This window comes from Indicator indicator, chromosome 35, assembly GCF_027791375.1.
Source record: "Indicator indicator isolate 239-I01 chromosome 35, UM_Iind_1.1, whole genome shotgun sequence".
Taxonomy (NCBI): domain Eukaryota; kingdom Metazoa; phylum Chordata; class Aves; order Piciformes; family Indicatoridae; genus Indicator; species Indicator indicator.
This window is the reverse complement of record NC_072044.1, coordinates 3,122,231-3,138,343: the sequence shown is the minus strand read 5'-3', so window position 1 is coordinate 3,138,343 and position 16,113 is coordinate 3,122,231. Positions and strand designations below refer to the sequence as shown.

At 55.3% G+C, this 16,113-nt stretch overlaps 1 protein-coding gene across 1 annotated transcript in view; it reads left to right on the top strand.

Moving 5' to 3' along the window:
* The first annotated feature begins 442 nt into the window (after window positions 1-442).
* Window positions 443-16,113, top strand: part of MAPKAPK2 (MAPK activated protein kinase 2) — a 32,766-nt gene continuing 17,095 nt past the window's right edge. The window contains exon 1 of the mRNA XM_054395830.1: window positions 443-700. Coding sequence (XP_054251805.1) covers window positions 443-700 — 258 coding nt within the window. The remainder of the gene's footprint in view (window positions 701-16,113) is intronic.

Below are 16,113 nucleotides of genomic sequence, written 5' to 3'. Positions count from 1 at the left end.
CCCGAGACTCACCTCTACCCCCCTTCACCCCGCCGGGATCCCGCAGCCCCTTTCACGCACCAACACCCCGGACGCACACCCTGACCAGAAGCACAGGAACCCCCCACCCGCCCCCGGTCCCTCCCCGCTGTCCCGTCGGGCGCAGGCCCGGTGCCCGCCCCGCCCCGTCCCTCCCCCCTCGGCCGGGGCTGACATCAGAGCCGGGCCGGGCGGAGGAGGAGGAAGAGGAGGAGGTGGAGCCGCTGGAGCCACCGTACCGGAGCGAACCGATCGCTCTTCTCGGGGCCGGGGCGCACCGGCGGGGGGCGGCGGCGGCGGCCCTGCTGCTGCTTTAACCCCCCCCGCCCCCTCCAGCGCCTACCCTGATCCCGTCCCAGCCCCATCCCGCTGCCGAGGGGACTCCACCAGCGCTCCCCAGTCCCGGAGCCCGGTTAGTTCCGCCATGCTCTCCGGGGCCCCTCCGCCGCCCGCCGGTTTCCCCAACCCGCCGCCTCCGCAGCCTCCGCCGCCACCCCCGCCGCCCGCCGCTCCCCCCCACGGGCCACCGCTGCTGCCGTTCCCGGTGAAGGGCGGCCTGCAGATCCGGAAGAATGCCATCACGGACGACTACAAGGTCACCACGCAAGTCTTGGGGTTGGGAATCAACGGCAAAGTTTTGGAGATCTTCAGTAAGAAAAGCGGCGAGAAGTTCGCTCTCAAGGTGAGAACCGGAACCGGGGGCTGCTCCGCGCCACCGGGGCTGGCCGGGATGTAAAGGAAGGGGGGGAAAGCAGGGACCGGACGGGCGGCTCCGGGCTGCCCCCGCCCCGCTGTCGGGCCGCGGAAGGGGCAGGAGGAGCTGCTGGCCGACAGTGATGGAAGATGTCTGCTGTGGGGTGGGGGTGGGGGGTCCCGAGAGGAGGAGAAGGAGAAGGAGAACTGGGAGGGGAGGACGGACACGACCGGGTATGGGAGAACGGGCAGAGACGGCGGGACTGCGCGGGGCCGCCGGGGACAATGGAACCGACTGCTGCCCGTCGGTCCCGCCGGGCTTCGGTGGGGTTTTGCCCCAGTTAAGAGCACCCTGAGGTGGCTTTCCCATGGGAAACGCAGCGAAAGGAGAGCTCGGTGCCTTGCTCTGGGGGTCCAGAGAGGAGAGGAGCCCTCGGTCTGGCTGGGGTCACCCTATGGAGTTGGCACCTCAGAACGTGGGTTTCCTGTGCTGGGTGGTGCTGTCCCGGGTGTCCCCGTTTGACGGCAGGGATCTCCTGGCTCCGGCTGTGCCGAACGGCGTGCGGTACCGAGGGGAAGGGTGAAACAGTGATAACGAGAGACACAGTAACAACGTGCGGTACCGGGCGGCTGTTGTCCCCCCCTTCCATCAGGGGACAGATTTTTGGTGTCACGTTTACCCTTTGCTTCTCTTCGCAAGGCAGGCGGCGGCAGCTCAGGTGTTATTTGTTTTAGCAGGCACCAGGTGATGGGATGAGTTTTCCTGCTTCTTCCTTGTATTTTTTTTTTCTTTCTCTTTTTTTTTTTTTTTTTTCCTGATGAGGTTGTTGAGCGGAGGGACTCTGGGCAGCTTGAATGGATTCCCACGGTGGGGTGAGGCGGGCACCAGGCTGTCTGCTGGGTGGGAGCTCCGTGTTCCGGAGCGGTGCCGCAATTTGCGCCCACACATGAGCTGTTCAAACCCTCAGCAGTGTTACCCTGAGAACTGGGGAGGCTAAAAGAACCCCACCTAAAGCTATCTCGCCCCCACCTCTGGTGTTTAGGGTTGTCCATCTTTATGTCTTGACTGGGAGGGTGTTGGGGCACTGGACCCAGCGAGGTTGTGGATGCTCCCTCCGTGGAGGTGTTCAGTGCCAGGTTGGACTTGGTCTGGTGGGAGGTGGCCTTGCCCGTGGCAGGGGGTTGGATCTGGGTGAGCTCTAATGTCCCTTCCAACCCAAACCATTCTGTGACTCTGAATCTGTTGGAGCTGAGATTCCTAACCTGGGTGAATGAATGACCAAGGGCCTTTGGAGGCACAAGAGACCTTATGGGGCTGGTGGGGTCAGCAAGGGTCGTGAGGAAGAAGTTCTTCCCCATGAGAATGGTGAGACCCTGGAATGGGTTGCCCAGGGAGGTGGTTGAGGCCCCATCCCTGGAGGTGTTTAAGGCCAGGCTGGATGAGGCTCTAGGCAGCCTGATTTAGTGTGAGGTGTCCCTGCCCATGGCAGGGGGGATTGGAACTAGGTGATCCTTGTGGTCCCTTCCAACCCTGACTGATTCTGTGATTCTATGATTCTATGCTGAACCCGTATGGTTAAGGAGAGGGGGGGTTCAGCTGAGGTTTGACTTTTCCTTCAGGAGCACAGAGCATTTCTCCTGATCAGCACTGCTCTGTGTTCCAAGAGGACACAGGTTGTCATCTTGTTGGGTTGGGAACTGGTGAAATCCTTTTCTGTTTTGACAGAGGAGCTGCTCCTCGCTTCTGCAGCTGACTCACGTGTTTGAGGCACGGACTCCAGCACTTCCCTTTTACAGCCCTGAAAGGGGAAGGAGGACAGAGGAGGACAGAGGTGGTTCCTCTCTGCCCCAGCATGATCTTGAAGGTCTTTTCCAACTGAAACCATTTTGTGTTTCTATGGGTAGGGCAGCTGGGGCTTGGGCGTGGTGCTGTCACCCTGCCCCCCTCCAGAGTGTGGTACAGTAGGTGAGGTCAGGATTCACTACCAGGAGTTGTATTGGCTGCATACAAACATCTGAAGGGTGGAGGTTGTGAGGATGGAGCTGGGATCCTTGCAGTGGTGCCCAGTGACAGGACAAGGGGTGCTGGGCACAAACTGGAGACCAGGAGGTTTCACTTGCACTTAAAGAAAAAATTCTTTGGTGTGAGGGTTCTGGAGCCCTGCAGCAGGCTGCCCAGAGAGGTTGTGGAGTCTCCTTCTCTGGAGAGCTTCCAAACTCACCTGGACATTGTGATCTTGGACAAGCTGATCTAGGCAAACCTGCCTTAGCAGCAGGGTTGGACTGGATGATCTCCAGACATCCCTTCTAGCCTTTACCATTCTATGATTTTTATGGTTTGATTGTTCCTTGGCCTCAGCAAAATGCATCTTGGAGCCCAGGACTCAGTGTGATGATGTAGGAGGGGGGTGCAGAGCGTCCTGCATGGCTCTTGTAGTGTAACATTCACTCAGCACTGCATCTCTGGTTTGGAGGAGGCTTGGTTGTCTTCCCTCTGTCCCCTGCCCTGGCCTCTTCACACGTCCCTGCTGGGAAGAGGAGAGTTCAGCTGAGTGGTTGGAAGTCTCTCTGGCCCTTCAAAGAGCAGCACAGCTGCTGCTGTAAGTGATTCCTCCTGCACCTTCCCAAGAGCCACACTGTGAGTTTGGGTCTTGGATGAGCTGCTGTGTACCCAGCTTGCCCTGGTCAGGATGAGCTGAGGGCTTGGTTGGTGGTATTTGGACTGAACTGTTGAGCCCAAACTTGGTAGGGCCAACTGCCCTAGACATGATGCCTGCTGAAGTCATCCCCTGCTGTGGAGCACAGCCAGGCTCAGGGCTCTGCAAGGGACCTGCTGAGAGGTATTTGGATCCGGATTACTCATGGGCTGCATCAGTGTGGAAAGATGACCTAAAGCAGGATCTGCAGAAGTGATTGCATCGAGTTGTCATCTTTCAGATGATGCTTAAAAGAATCCTGATGGCCCTTTGCCAGAAGCTGCAGCTGAAATCTCTCTGTGCTGCCTGCTTTGCTTGTGCAGCAAACCTTTTTCCATTTGGAACATGGCTCTCCACGGATTCTAGCCCAAAATCTGCTCTGCCAATGTGATCCCCTACTGAAGGGAAACAAGTCATGGTTGGACTTGATGATCTTCAAGGTCTTTTCCAACAAAAAACAGTTTCTTAAGGAGAAAATTCTGTGGTGTGAGAGTGCTGGAGCCCTGGTGCAAGATGCTCAGAGAGCTTGTGGAGTTGTCTTCTCTGGAGAGATTCCAAACCCACCTGGATGTTGTGATCCTGGGCAAGCTGCTGTGGGTGCCCTGCTTTAGCAGGGGGTTGGACTGGATGATCTCCAGAGGTCCCTTCCACCCTCACCATTCTATGATTCTGTGGTTGTGTCTCTCCCTAATGTTGGTGATGTCTTCTGGTTATGTTGTGCTTCCTCTTGGATCACAAGCCATCAGTTTTCTCCCAAACTAAGAGGTGGGCTTGGTCTTGCTGATCTCTGGAGGTCCCTTCCAACCCCTAACATTCTATGACTTAGGTTAGGGTTTTGCTGAGAGTCACTTTGCTTAAGAGAACTTTTCGGTGCTCCAGGAGAATTGGAGCTTGGAGCTGGTGTTCCAGCAGCAGTGGAAATGTGACAGTCAATGTTCTCCTCCTTCCAGTGCAGTCACCCCTGGCAGAGACACACCATTAAACACCATGGTGCTGTCTGTGAGTTAATGGGGGGTACTTTGATTTGCTGTGTGGGTGACAGCAGGAGATAAGTCCTTTACTTTTCTTTTTTTTTTTCTTTTTTTTCCTTACACATTGTCTGTTGTGCACTTTCCCCACCCCTACTTTTATTTTATTGAGCAATTTATTGTACTGAGCAACACCTGAAGTGTGACATTGGGTTGGAAGGGACCCTTGAAGGTCATCTTCTCCAACCCCCCTGGAGTAAGCAGGGACATCCCCAGCTAGAGCAGGTTGCTCAGAGCCCCCCAGGAAGCCTGAATTAGCCATTGGGAAGCAGACCACTGGTGGTCCCAGTCACCTCATGACCTGACCTAGTGATTTACCTGGGGGTGGGAACATCAGCTGGGTGGAGAGATGATGAGTGGGGCTGAAATGTGAGGTCTAAGTGGTTTCTGACCCCTTTCTTCCTTGTGCCATGGTCTGATTTGGTGTTTGGTGAAATTTAGTTTTGTAATTTGGGTCCAGGCTGCTGTATGTAGGTCACTGCTGACCTGGCTTGTTCACTGTGGTCAGGCTGTGTGCATTAGTGAGGCAGGCTGTGATGGTGGGGCTGGGAGCAAGGTCTGCCTCTGCAAATTCCACTTTTAAGATTAATCTTCAGACCAGGTACCAGGCTGCTGGCTGGCTGCCTTGGTCTGGCAAGGAAATGGCAGGTGGCAGACTGGAGGGCTGAGGGTAAGTGGTGAGAAGGTTTTCCTCTGTTGGACACATCACCTGATGGAGCTCTTCCAGGGGCAGGTTTCCTTTAAAACAAATCATAGAATTGTAGACTTTTAGGGGTTGGAAGACTGAGTCCAACCCCTCTGTCAAAGCTGGATCCCCCAGGGCAGGTCAGACAGGAATGCATCCAGATGGATCCTGAAAGTCTCCAGAGGAGACTCCACAACCTTTCTGGGCAGCCTGCTCCAGGCCTCCAGCACCCTCACACCAAAGAATTCTCTCCTCATGTCGAGGTGGAACCTCCTGGGTTCCAGTTTGTGTCTATTGCCCTTTGTCCTGTCACAGGACACCACTGGAAAGAGCCTGGCCCCTTCTTGCCCCCCACCCTTCAGATATTTATGAACATTAATAAGATCTCCTCTCAGTCTTCTCCAGGCTAAACAGCTCCAGGTCTCTCAGCTTTTCCTCACCAGACAGATGTCCCAGTCCCTTCATCATCCTTGTAATCTCCATTGGATACTTCCTAGTCTATCCCTGCCCTCCTTGAACTGGGGAGCCCAGAACTGGACACAATGCTCCTGATGTGGCCTCGCCAGGACAGAGCAGGGTGGGAGGGGAACCTCCCTTGACCTGGGTCACACTCTTCTTGATGCACCCCAGATGATCAACCCTCACTCCTAACTGCAGCTCCAAAGCAGGACATCCATCCACCTGGATTGATGGAGCTTTGGAAGAGCTGAAAGAGCCTTCCCAGCACCATGGAGACTGATTGCAGATTTCCTCCTCTCCAGCAGCCTTTTTTCTGGAGCATCCTTGGTGCTTCAGGGCATGTTTGTGAAACACTCTCCCTCTGTCTTGATCCCATCAGATAATCTGTGAGCAATGGTTCCTCTGATGGAGGAGGAGGAGGAGGAAGGAGGCCAGCACTTCACTGGTTTGTTATTCTTCTGAGGTGCCTGTCATGGAAATAGGGCAGAGCTGATAACCCAGCAGCTCTGTGGATGAGCATCTTTGTGTTGCTGGTGGCCTCCTGTTGTCTGTGCTGTCATGGTGAACATCCAGACGTGTTCAGAGGAGCACAGAGCCTCATTTCCCATAGCTTCCTGCAGCTTCATTTGAAATCACATGCTTTGTCCCCCACAAGATCCAGCTGGGAACCCAAAACGATGAGGTAGATGAAGATGCTGGGCTCACACTCGTGGGGAAACAACTCCCTGGGTGCCTGCTGGACCTCTGCTGCTCGCTCAGTGGAGGGATTTTGTTTGGCTGGACTCTGCCATGTGCTTTACATCACTAGAAACCTCTTTGCTGTGGTCTTCTGGGGCAAACCATGGTTGAAAAAGCTGTGGGAAGCGTAGTGACATCACTGGGACTTTCCCAAGGCAGTGGTTTCTTATCTCATTGAGCAAAAGGAGCCTACTGACTTTGGGGGGGCAGAGAGGAGGGGGGGTTTGAGTTTGTTTAAACCATTTGGGGATTTGCCCTAATCTCTTCTTAAATACTTTGCATGCTCTTGAGGAGTGGAAGCTCTTGGCTGAGATGGGCTGATAAGAGCCTGGGAGCAGGGGCTGGGTTTTCACTTTGGCACAGGCTCAGGAAGTGGTGTGGGGTTCTTCCTCTTTAATAATAATCAAATGTCATCAGCCAGAGGCCTTGCAGGAGGAGCTGGGTGTTTCCCATGTTTTCAGAGATGGAGAACTGAGATGCTGTGATTTCCTGAAGGGCTTGCAGCCCATCAGAAGCAGTGCTGGGCTTAGGAGCTGAGCTGCTCGCTCTGGGATGAATCCTTTGCTGTCCCACAGGATCAAAATACAGCCCCTGGGAGTGTGATTTAATCACTGGGATCACTGAGCAGCAGGTTGAAGTTCTCCTTCTCCTTCACTGAAGCAGCAGTGAAAAGGTCTCCTCTCATGTGCAGCAAGTGAGAGGACAAGAGGAAATGGCCTCAAGCTGTGCCAGGGGAGGTTCAGGTTGGATATTAGGAACAATTCCTTCCCAGAAAAGATTCTCAGGCACTGGAACAGGCTGGGCAGGGAGGTGGTGGAGTCACCAGCTCTGGAGGCATTTAAAAGCTGCATGGATGTGGTGCTGAGAGATGTGGTTTAGTGGTGGTGGATGGGCAGCAGTGGTGGGACTGTGAGTTCTAGACAAGCTGTTGGCCTTGGTTATCTCCAAGGTCTCTTCCAACCTCAACAGTTCTGTGGTTACAGAATCAGTAGGGGTTGGAAGGGGCCTCTAGAGATCATTGAGGCCAAGCCCCCTGCCAGAGCAGAGTCACCTAGGGCAGGTCACTCAGGAATGCATCAAGATGGGTCCTGAATGTCCCTAGAGAAGGAGACTCCACAACCTCTCTGGGCAGCCTGCTCCAGGGCTCCAGCACCCTCACAGCTAAGAAGTTTCTCCTCATGTTGAAGTGGAACCTCCTGGGTTCCAGCTTGTACCTATTGCTCCTTGATTCTGGGATCATCTGGTCCAACCCTTCTTGGGGAACAGCACAGTCATCATTTATCCCCAGAAATGCTCACCCAGGGATGTTGTTTCCTACCCAAGGGGCTGGGGAAAGGCAATGTCAGGATGAACCCAAAGGGCTGCCCACCTCTGATCCCCCCCCAGCCCAGCACTGCAGGAGGGCTTGGCTGCCTTCACCTCCTGCCTATTGCACCTTCTGAGCCTTCACCCTGGGCTCAGGTGCCTCACACTGGGGTGGTCTGGGGGCTTTGCAGCAGAGCCAGTTGCTGATGCTCTTTGCAAACCATCCCTTTGCTGGGGGTTTGCTGCCAAAACCCACGAGAGGGGCATGGAGGAGATGCTGCACATGAATCAGTTTGGCTTTTAATGGCCAAACAGAGCTGAACAAAATGATGATTTTGTCCTCACACTGAGCTCCTGCTGGCTTTTGGTGAGCTCTCTGCCATCTGCCAGCACATGTGGTGGGAAAGCCTGAGACAGATAAATGTATCTGTAAAAAATATCTGTGGGACAGAGCTGGTCTGGAGGTGCTGGCACTGCCTCTGGTCAGGGAGCAGGCACTGAGCTCTGCCAGACACATGCTGCCTGCTCCAGGGCATCTCAGGCAGTTTGTGAAGAGCAAATGGAAGCTGTGCAGGTAGAGCCAGGTCTCCTGGTGTGTGTGCTGGACTATGAGTGGGTAACTCATGTTACCTACTCCAGGTCCTGTGAGGAAAACTCCAGAAAGGTCCTTCCTGGGAAGTCTGAAAGAGTCAGATGGTGACTTGTAGAATCACAGAATCATTTGGGTTGGAATAAACCTTCAAGATCATCCAGTCCAACCATTCTTTAACTCTACCAAGGCTACCCATGGCCCTCATCAGCACATCCCTGTGGCTTTGAAACACCTCCAGGGATGAGGATTCAACCACATCCCTGTGGCTTTGAAACACTTCCAGGGATGAGGATTCAACCACCTCCCTGGGCAGCCTGTTCCAGCCTCTGAGAAACTCTTTCAGTGAAGAAGATTCTTCTAATGTCCAACTTCAACCTCCCCTGGGGCAGCCTGAGGTCATTCCCTCTTGTTCTATCACTTCTGTGTTCCCAGAACCTTCAGGATGTGCTCTGGGATGTGGTGGGATTGTGGAATCATCAGAGAAGCACAGAATGCAGGGGGTTGAAGGTCATCTCACCCCTTAAGGATGGGTGACCCCCTGATGGGTGATGCAGGGCTCACAGGGGCCATAGGAAGCACCCAGAGGAGTGGTTGGGTTGGAAGCTGCCATTTGGCCTTCCCTGTGGCACAGGCAGCAGCACTGCCCCCGAGCTTGGCATCTGCCACCCTCTGAGCCTTCACCCTGGGCTCAGGTGCCCCACACTGGGGTGGTGTGGGGGCTTTGCAGCAGAGTCAGTTGCTGATGCTCTTTGCCAGCCATCCCTTTGCTGGGGGTTTGCTGCCAAGCTGCTGGGCAGCTGGGAGGAAGGAGCCCTGCGTGGCTCCGAGACCCTCTCGTGCCGCTCGCTCCCGGCGTGAGCAGGAGCCAGGCTGCTCTCCAAGCACAACTGGCCCCGTGTGCCTGGCCTCAAGTTGCAGCATTCAGGCAGCATGACCTCACCTCCTGGTTTCCAAGAATAACTTGGTGCCTCCCCTTGCCTCGCTGGGGCTGTCTGCAGCAGTCCAGGGTGGCTGCTGCAGCCTGGCACCGGCTGGCTCCTGTGGTCTGCCAGCTCTTGCCTGGTGCCCCGCGGGCAGCCCCAGGTCTGCCCAGTGCTGTGCAGCTCCTCTGCTCTTTGTGGGCAGGGGTGCAGGCAGCAGAGGTGAGGCAAGGACTGGGAGGGGGTTTTCAGGACTTGTTGAGCTTGCAGGCTGGTTTTGGGGGGGGTGGGTCTTAAGATCAGGGTGATCCAGCTTCAGAGGCTGGCACAGGAGCACAGCTTTAGCTGACTGCTCCCCAAGAAACATCTTTAGAGCTGGGACAGTCATGGAATCATCACAGAATGGTTTGGGTTGGAAGGGACCTTAAAGATCATCCAAATCCAACCACCCTGCCATGGGCAGGGACACCTCCCACCAGCCCAGGTTGCTCAAAGCCTCATCCAGCCTGGCCTTGAACACCTCCAGGGAGGAGGCATCCACAGCCTCCCTGGGCAACCTGTGCCAGTGTCTCACCAGTCGTGTTTCAGCATGGTCCAGAGGTGTTGAGCATTGTGGTCATCAGGTTGGCTATTAAGAAGAATTTCTTCACTGACAGAGTAGTCAGACACGGGCACAGGCTGCCCAGGGAGGTGGTGGAGTGACCATCCCTGGAGGGGTTCAAAAAAGGAGTAGCTGTGGCACTTTTGGGAGATGGCCTGGTGATGGTGGAGGTGTTGGGTAGAAGGTTGGACTTGATAAGCTTAGAGGTCTTCTCCAACCTTAATGATTTTGTGTTCTCTGGTGGCAACATCTGCAATGAGTTCTCAAATCCCCTGAGCCCCATCTCCCACCCATGGTCCGTGGCTGCCATCCCCTCCCTGGGTGACCTTCCTCTCTGCTGGCTGTAGGATGGTGGAGCATGGTCTGTGCCCAGCTGGGGCTGGCATGGGGACTGTGTGTGTGTGACCTGTGCCTGGAAGGCTCATTCTGGAGAGGGCTCTCTCCTTTTCCTCTCCTCTCTGTGGCTGGCTCCTCCACGGGGGTGGATGGGGTTAGAGCAGGACATGCAAGAGCAGGTCTGAATGCAGAGAGCTCTAACAGCTCTTTCAAGCTGTTGTTTCTTTGTGCCTCCTGGCTGAGTCATTTCAAAGATTTCAGCCTTTTAAGATCTTCCCAATTTGAGGTGGGGATTAGAGCAGCCCTCAGGTTTAATGGTTGCATTAACTTGATGTATCCCTCCTGGCCTCAGGAGAGGACTAAGAGCCAGGAGTCCCTGAGTTCTGGTAGATTTCACCACCCCCCACCCCTGACCTGAGAGGACCTGAAACATGAATCACAGAATTGTTTCAGTTGGAAAAGACCTTTCAGATCATTGAGTCCCAACTATTATCTAATGAGGTCTAGCTGGAGATGCTAAGAGACACAGAAAGGTCTTGTGGAGGGTGGTGGGGTGCTGTTTGGAGGGGGATACAGGATGGGGTCCAGTGTGGAGCCTCTCTGAGCACATCTTGGAGCATGTAGAGCTCTGCTGTGGCTTCCATCTTTGGTCTGATCACAGAAAGGTAGGGGATGGAAGGGACTTCTGGAGATCATCCAGTCCAGCCCCACTGCTAAGGAAGGTTTGCCTAGATCAGGTTGCACAGGATGTGTCCAGGGGAGGTTTCAAAGTCTCCAGAGAAGGAGACTCCACAACCTCTCTGGGCAGCCTGCTCCAGGGCTCCAGCACCCTCACACCAAAGGAGTCTTTCCTGATGTTCAGATGGAACCTCCTGTGTTCCAGTTTGTGCTCCTTGTCCTGTCAGTGGGAAGCACTGAAAAGAGTCTGACCTCATCCTCTTGCCCCCCTCCCTTTAGCTCTTGCTGAGCATTGCTCAGATGCCCTCTGGGGCTCCTCTTCTCCAGGCTCTCAGCCCCAGGGCTCTCAGCCTTTGCTCCTCTGTGATGGTTTGAAACTGTCTTTTTAATCTTTCTTCTCAAAGTTCAAAGCTGGGACAGCTAGGTAGCAGGTTGGTTATTCTCCATATCATCATTTTGCTTTCTTACTCCCAATAGTGACTTATTTACACTCTTTCCCTGCTTGAACTTTGAGAAGGAAAATTAAAAAGACAGTTTTAAATCATCACACTCCTCACAGAGCTGCTCCAGGCCCCTCAGCATCCTCACTGGACTCTCTCTAGTAGTTCCCTATCCCTCTTGAACTGGGAAGCCCAGAACTAGACACAGTACTGCAGATGTGACCTTACCAGGGCAAAGCAGAGGGGAAGGAGAACCTCCTTTGACCTGCTGGCCACACTCTTCTTCACACCCCCCAGGAGACTCTTGGCCACCAGGCACTTTGCTGGCTGGTGGGGAGCTTCTTGTTGCTCACCAGCACTCCCAGGTGCTGCTGGGGGAAGGTGCTGGCATCCTCCCCTGGGTGAGGGGGTTGGGTTGGTTGGTAGCTTTGCTGTGGCAAAGGGCAGAGGGCAGGTGAAGATGCTGGCTGGGGCACCCTGCAGCTGGCACAGCGTTTGCCCTCCAGGCTAAGGAGATCATTTGAGCTGCTGGCGTCAGGGCCCCATGTGATTTTGTGCCTGGCTGGCCAGGGAGCTGCAGCCTAAACTAGAGATAAAGTTCAAAATGCAAACCCAGATCTGAATGTTCCTGGGGCACTCAGCCAGGCTGGGACTTTGCTCTTTGCTAGGTACCCTTACCTGGTTTGGGTGGTGGATTTGGGATGGCTGGAGGGATGGACTCGTGTCCTTTGTCATCATAATGAACTCTGCTGCCTTGCTTCATGTGTCCCTGACTCCAGCCAGCTCCCCTGGTTGCCCTTTCTGTGCTCAACCTCTCCACCTTTGCTATTCCCAGAAGCTCATGGAATGCATTGGCTTGGAAGGGACCTTTAAAGCTCACCTTGTGCAAACTCCTGCAGTGAGCAGGAGCATCTTCAACTAGATCAGGTTGTTCAGAGCCCCATCAAGCCTGACCTTGAATGTCTCCATGAGATTCCAGGCCATGGCAGATGTCTTGGGGTTGTCATTGCCCCACACCCCTCATGCTGGGACAGGCTAAGTCTGTGTCACAGCAGGACAGGATTGGAGGTGTCCCTGCCCGTGGCAGGGGACTTGGAACTGGATGTTCTTCAAGGTCCCTTCCAACCCAACCCATTCTAGGGTTCTGTGAATATTTAGGAACAATTTGCTTTCCACTTGGTTTAGCAAGCAGGCAGGGGCTGTGCTCACAGTGTCAGCAAGCTGTCACCACCAGTGCTGGCCCTCCCAGCTCCCATAGGTGCTGGGTTGGGATGCAGCCAGGCTGTGGGGGGCCATCATCACCTGAAACAGCCTCCTCTGGCCACCAGCTCAATGTCCTCCAGCTCTGGGTGACTTTTTCTTCCTCTTCAGCCATTTCACAACCTTGCTGCCTGTTGTGCTGGGCAGGTTGTGAAGAAAACCCAGGTGGGTCTTGCACAAGCAGCTCTGCAGTGGTGCTGGGATGGGCTTGCCAGGGAGTTTAAACCCAGGTTAGCTCCTGGAAGTCAGCAGAACTGGGAACCTGGCATTTTTGGGTGGGAATGGGAGCTTCCCATGCCATGGGAAGAGCAGTGCCAGTGCGTGGGCATGGCTGTTTTGGAGAAGCTGGGGGCACTGCAGCACTTGGCTGGGCAGCTGCCTGAGCTCCTGGCTGGGATGGCTGCTCCCTTGCTGGCCCAGGAGCTTGGAAGAGGCTTCTGGAGGTCTTTGCTGTCGTCCTCAGTGCTTTTTCCTGTAAGGAACAGCCCTGTTCCTGCTGTGAGGGGCTGTGTGTTTGGGTTGGAGAGCAGCCACTGACATCTCCATCTCCTCTCTCACCACTTTGGGGTTCACACTCCCAGTAGCTTTTGTTGCAAGAAGAGTTGATGATAAAGAACAGCTCTGTGCCAGGACATGAGATCCCATGGTGGTGAGACTCAGCAGCTGAGGGACCTGGGGTTGTTCAGTCTGGAGAAAGGGAGGAGGAAGGGAGACCTCACTCCTCTCCCTGAAAGGAGGTTGCAGTGAGGTGTGGGTTGGTCTCCTCTCCCTGCTGTCAGGTGAGGAAATGGCCTGAAACTGTGCCAGGGGAGGTTTAGGTTGGACATTAGGAAGAATTTCTTTGCTGCAAGAGTGGTCAGGGATTGGAGCAGGCTGCCCAGGGAGCTGGTGGAGTCCCCATCCCTGGAGGTGTCCAAGGAACCTGTGGCCATGGCACTTGGCGCCAGGGTTTGGTGGCCAGGCTGGGGTTGGGTTGCTGCTTGGACTCAATCTTAAAAGTTCTTTTCCAAATGACACAATTCCTTGATTCCTTGAGCTTCACTGGCTTGTTGGCTGAGGTGTTTTGAGCTTGTGGTGCTGACTTGAGGTGCTGCTGGTCCGGGCTCCATGTGGGCTTCACCCAACCTCCCAGGCTGTGGAGCAGGCGGCTGCTGCCAGCAGGTGCCCTGGAGGCTCTCGGGGCTGCCGAAAGCCTGCGGGGAGCTAAGAATAGGCTCTGTGTCCTGAGAGCTTTAATGAGGTGCCAGCAGGGTGCAGAGAAGGGCTGTGCAAAAATAGAAACACAACTGTGCTCTCCAAACTGCTGAGAGAGCCTCGGGAGGGCTGGGGGAGAGGGGAGAGGGAGGGAAGGGCTGGGGGAGAGGGAGAGAAGGGCTGGTGGAGGCAGAGCAGCCTGCTTTAGCTCTTGGGGTGGTAAGAGGCTTGCAGCACTTCGTGGCATTGCTTCAGGCTTGCCCCTAAAACACTTTCTGGCAGTGTGGTGCAGAGGAAGTGTGACCAGCCAGTACAGTATGAGGAGAAACTTCTACACCTTGAGGGTGCTGGAGCCTGGAGCAGGCTGCCCAGAGAGGTTGTGGTGTCTCCATCTCTGGAGAGATTTAGAATCTCTCCTGGTCTGGTCATTGTGATCCTGGGCAACCTCCTCTGGGTGACCCTGTGGTGGGCTTGGCAGGGATGTTGGGCTGAGGGATCTCCAGAAGTCCCTTCCAACCCCTGCCATTCTGGGATTCTGGGATTAGATGTTCTCCAGAGGACCCTTCCTGTGGTCAGTCATGTTGGGTCTTGAGTCTGGAGCATTGCTTGGGTCCATTGCAAACAGCTGGTCCCACCAGCAGGGCCTGTTAGATGCTGGGGCCATGTGGTGAGAAGAGGAGGAGGAAGAGGTGGAGGAGGAGAAGGAGGAAGAGGAGGAGAAGGAGAGCATTCTGTGCTGCAGGGATGACCTTGCTGAGGTGAAAGCCACAAGCACCCCAGGGTCTGGGTGAGCAGCTCTGCCTGCTCTGTTGGGGGAAAGGTGGTGGAGGAGAGAGAGGGTGGAGGGTGGTGTTTGCCACTGAACAGCTCTTAATCACCCTGTGGGGTGCAATCGTTCCCTCTCCATTTGCATCCCTTCCCATGACAGATCTTGCTGGGGGGCAGCTGCAGCAGCCCTTCTCCCCTGCCCTGCATGTGCTGGCTGCAGGAGAAGACTTCAGGGAGACCTTGTTGTGGCCTTGCAGTACTTGAAGAGGGTCTGTAAGAAAGCTGGGGACAGACTTTAGAGCAGGGCCAGATGTGACAGGACAAGAGGAGATGGCTTGAAATGAAAAGAGGGAGACTGGGACTGGAGAGAAGGGAGAAATGTCTGACACTGAGGGTGGTGAGATCCTGTCCCAGCTTTCCCCATCCCTGGAACTATTCCAGGTCAGGTTGGTTGGGGCTCTGAGCAACCTGCTCTAGTTGCAGATGTCCCTGCAGACTGCAGAGGGGTTGGCCTGGATGAGCTTTTAAAGTCCCTTCCCACCCAGACCAGTGGTTCCATGCTCCCTGGAGCTGACAGCCCTGGAGGTTTTGTGTCTCTGCTGTGTGAGAGGTGCAGGGAGCAGCTCTGGGAGGAGGCTGCTTGGTGGCTGTGGGGCCCCAGCCTCGCTGAGCCTGTGCAGACAAAGGCATGTTGTGAAATCCCCCCCCCCAGCCTGTGTCACTCCTGGCCTGGCCTCCCCTGCACAGAACAAACCAGCTGCCAACAAAAGAGAGGCCACCCAGGGTGGGAGCTGCTGGAGTCACCAGGGGAGAGCTGCAGCCCCAGCCCTGCCACCCTGCACAGAGTCACAGAACCCCTCTGTGGTGGGGTTGGAAGGGAGATCAGCCAGTCCCAAGCAGCTTGCCCAGCAGCACAAGGGCCAGGGGGGGTTGGAAGCTCTCCAGAGGAAACTCCACAACCTCTCTGAGCAGCCTGCTCCAGGGCTCCAGCACCCTCACACCAAAGAAGCTTCTCCTGTTCAGATGGAACCTCCTGGGTTCCAGTTTGTGCCCACTGCTCCTTGTCCTGTCCCTGGGCACCACTGACAGGAGCCCAGTCCCAGCCTCTTGCCCCCCTCCCTTCAGCTCTTGCTGAGCATTGCTCAGCTGCCCTCTGGGGCTGCTCTTCTCCAGGCTCTCAGCCTCTCCTCAGAGCTGCTCCAGGCCCCTCAGCAGCTTTGTTGGACTCTCTCCAGTAGTTCCCTGTCCCTCTTGAAGTGGAGAGCCCAGAACTGTCCAGACCACTTTGAGCATTGTGCCTGATGCCAACCCCTTAGACTGGCACCCACTGGCTGCCTCTCTGGTTTTGTGTTTGGGGGTGCTGGTGGGATGCTCTTTGCTGCAGCCCTGAGAGGACCACCTGGAGAAGGCAGAGCTGGGCTGTGCACCCCTGGCTTCATCTGAGGAAGGTCTTTGCTGTGCCCTGGTGTTGCCAAAGCCCACGAGGAAGGTGAAACTGTTAAACAAACAGCTGAGGGAAGGACAGAAGGATGCAAAGTGCTTCCAGGGTGTGTAAATGACCCCCCCCCCCCCTGCCCCCAGGCCAGGCAGTGGTGGAGGAAGCATGGCCTGAAGCCATCCTGGTTCCAGCAGCAGGGTGGATGATGCTTCCAGGGTGATTGACCTTCACTTTGGGTTTGGTTTGTTGGTGTTTTGTTTTGCT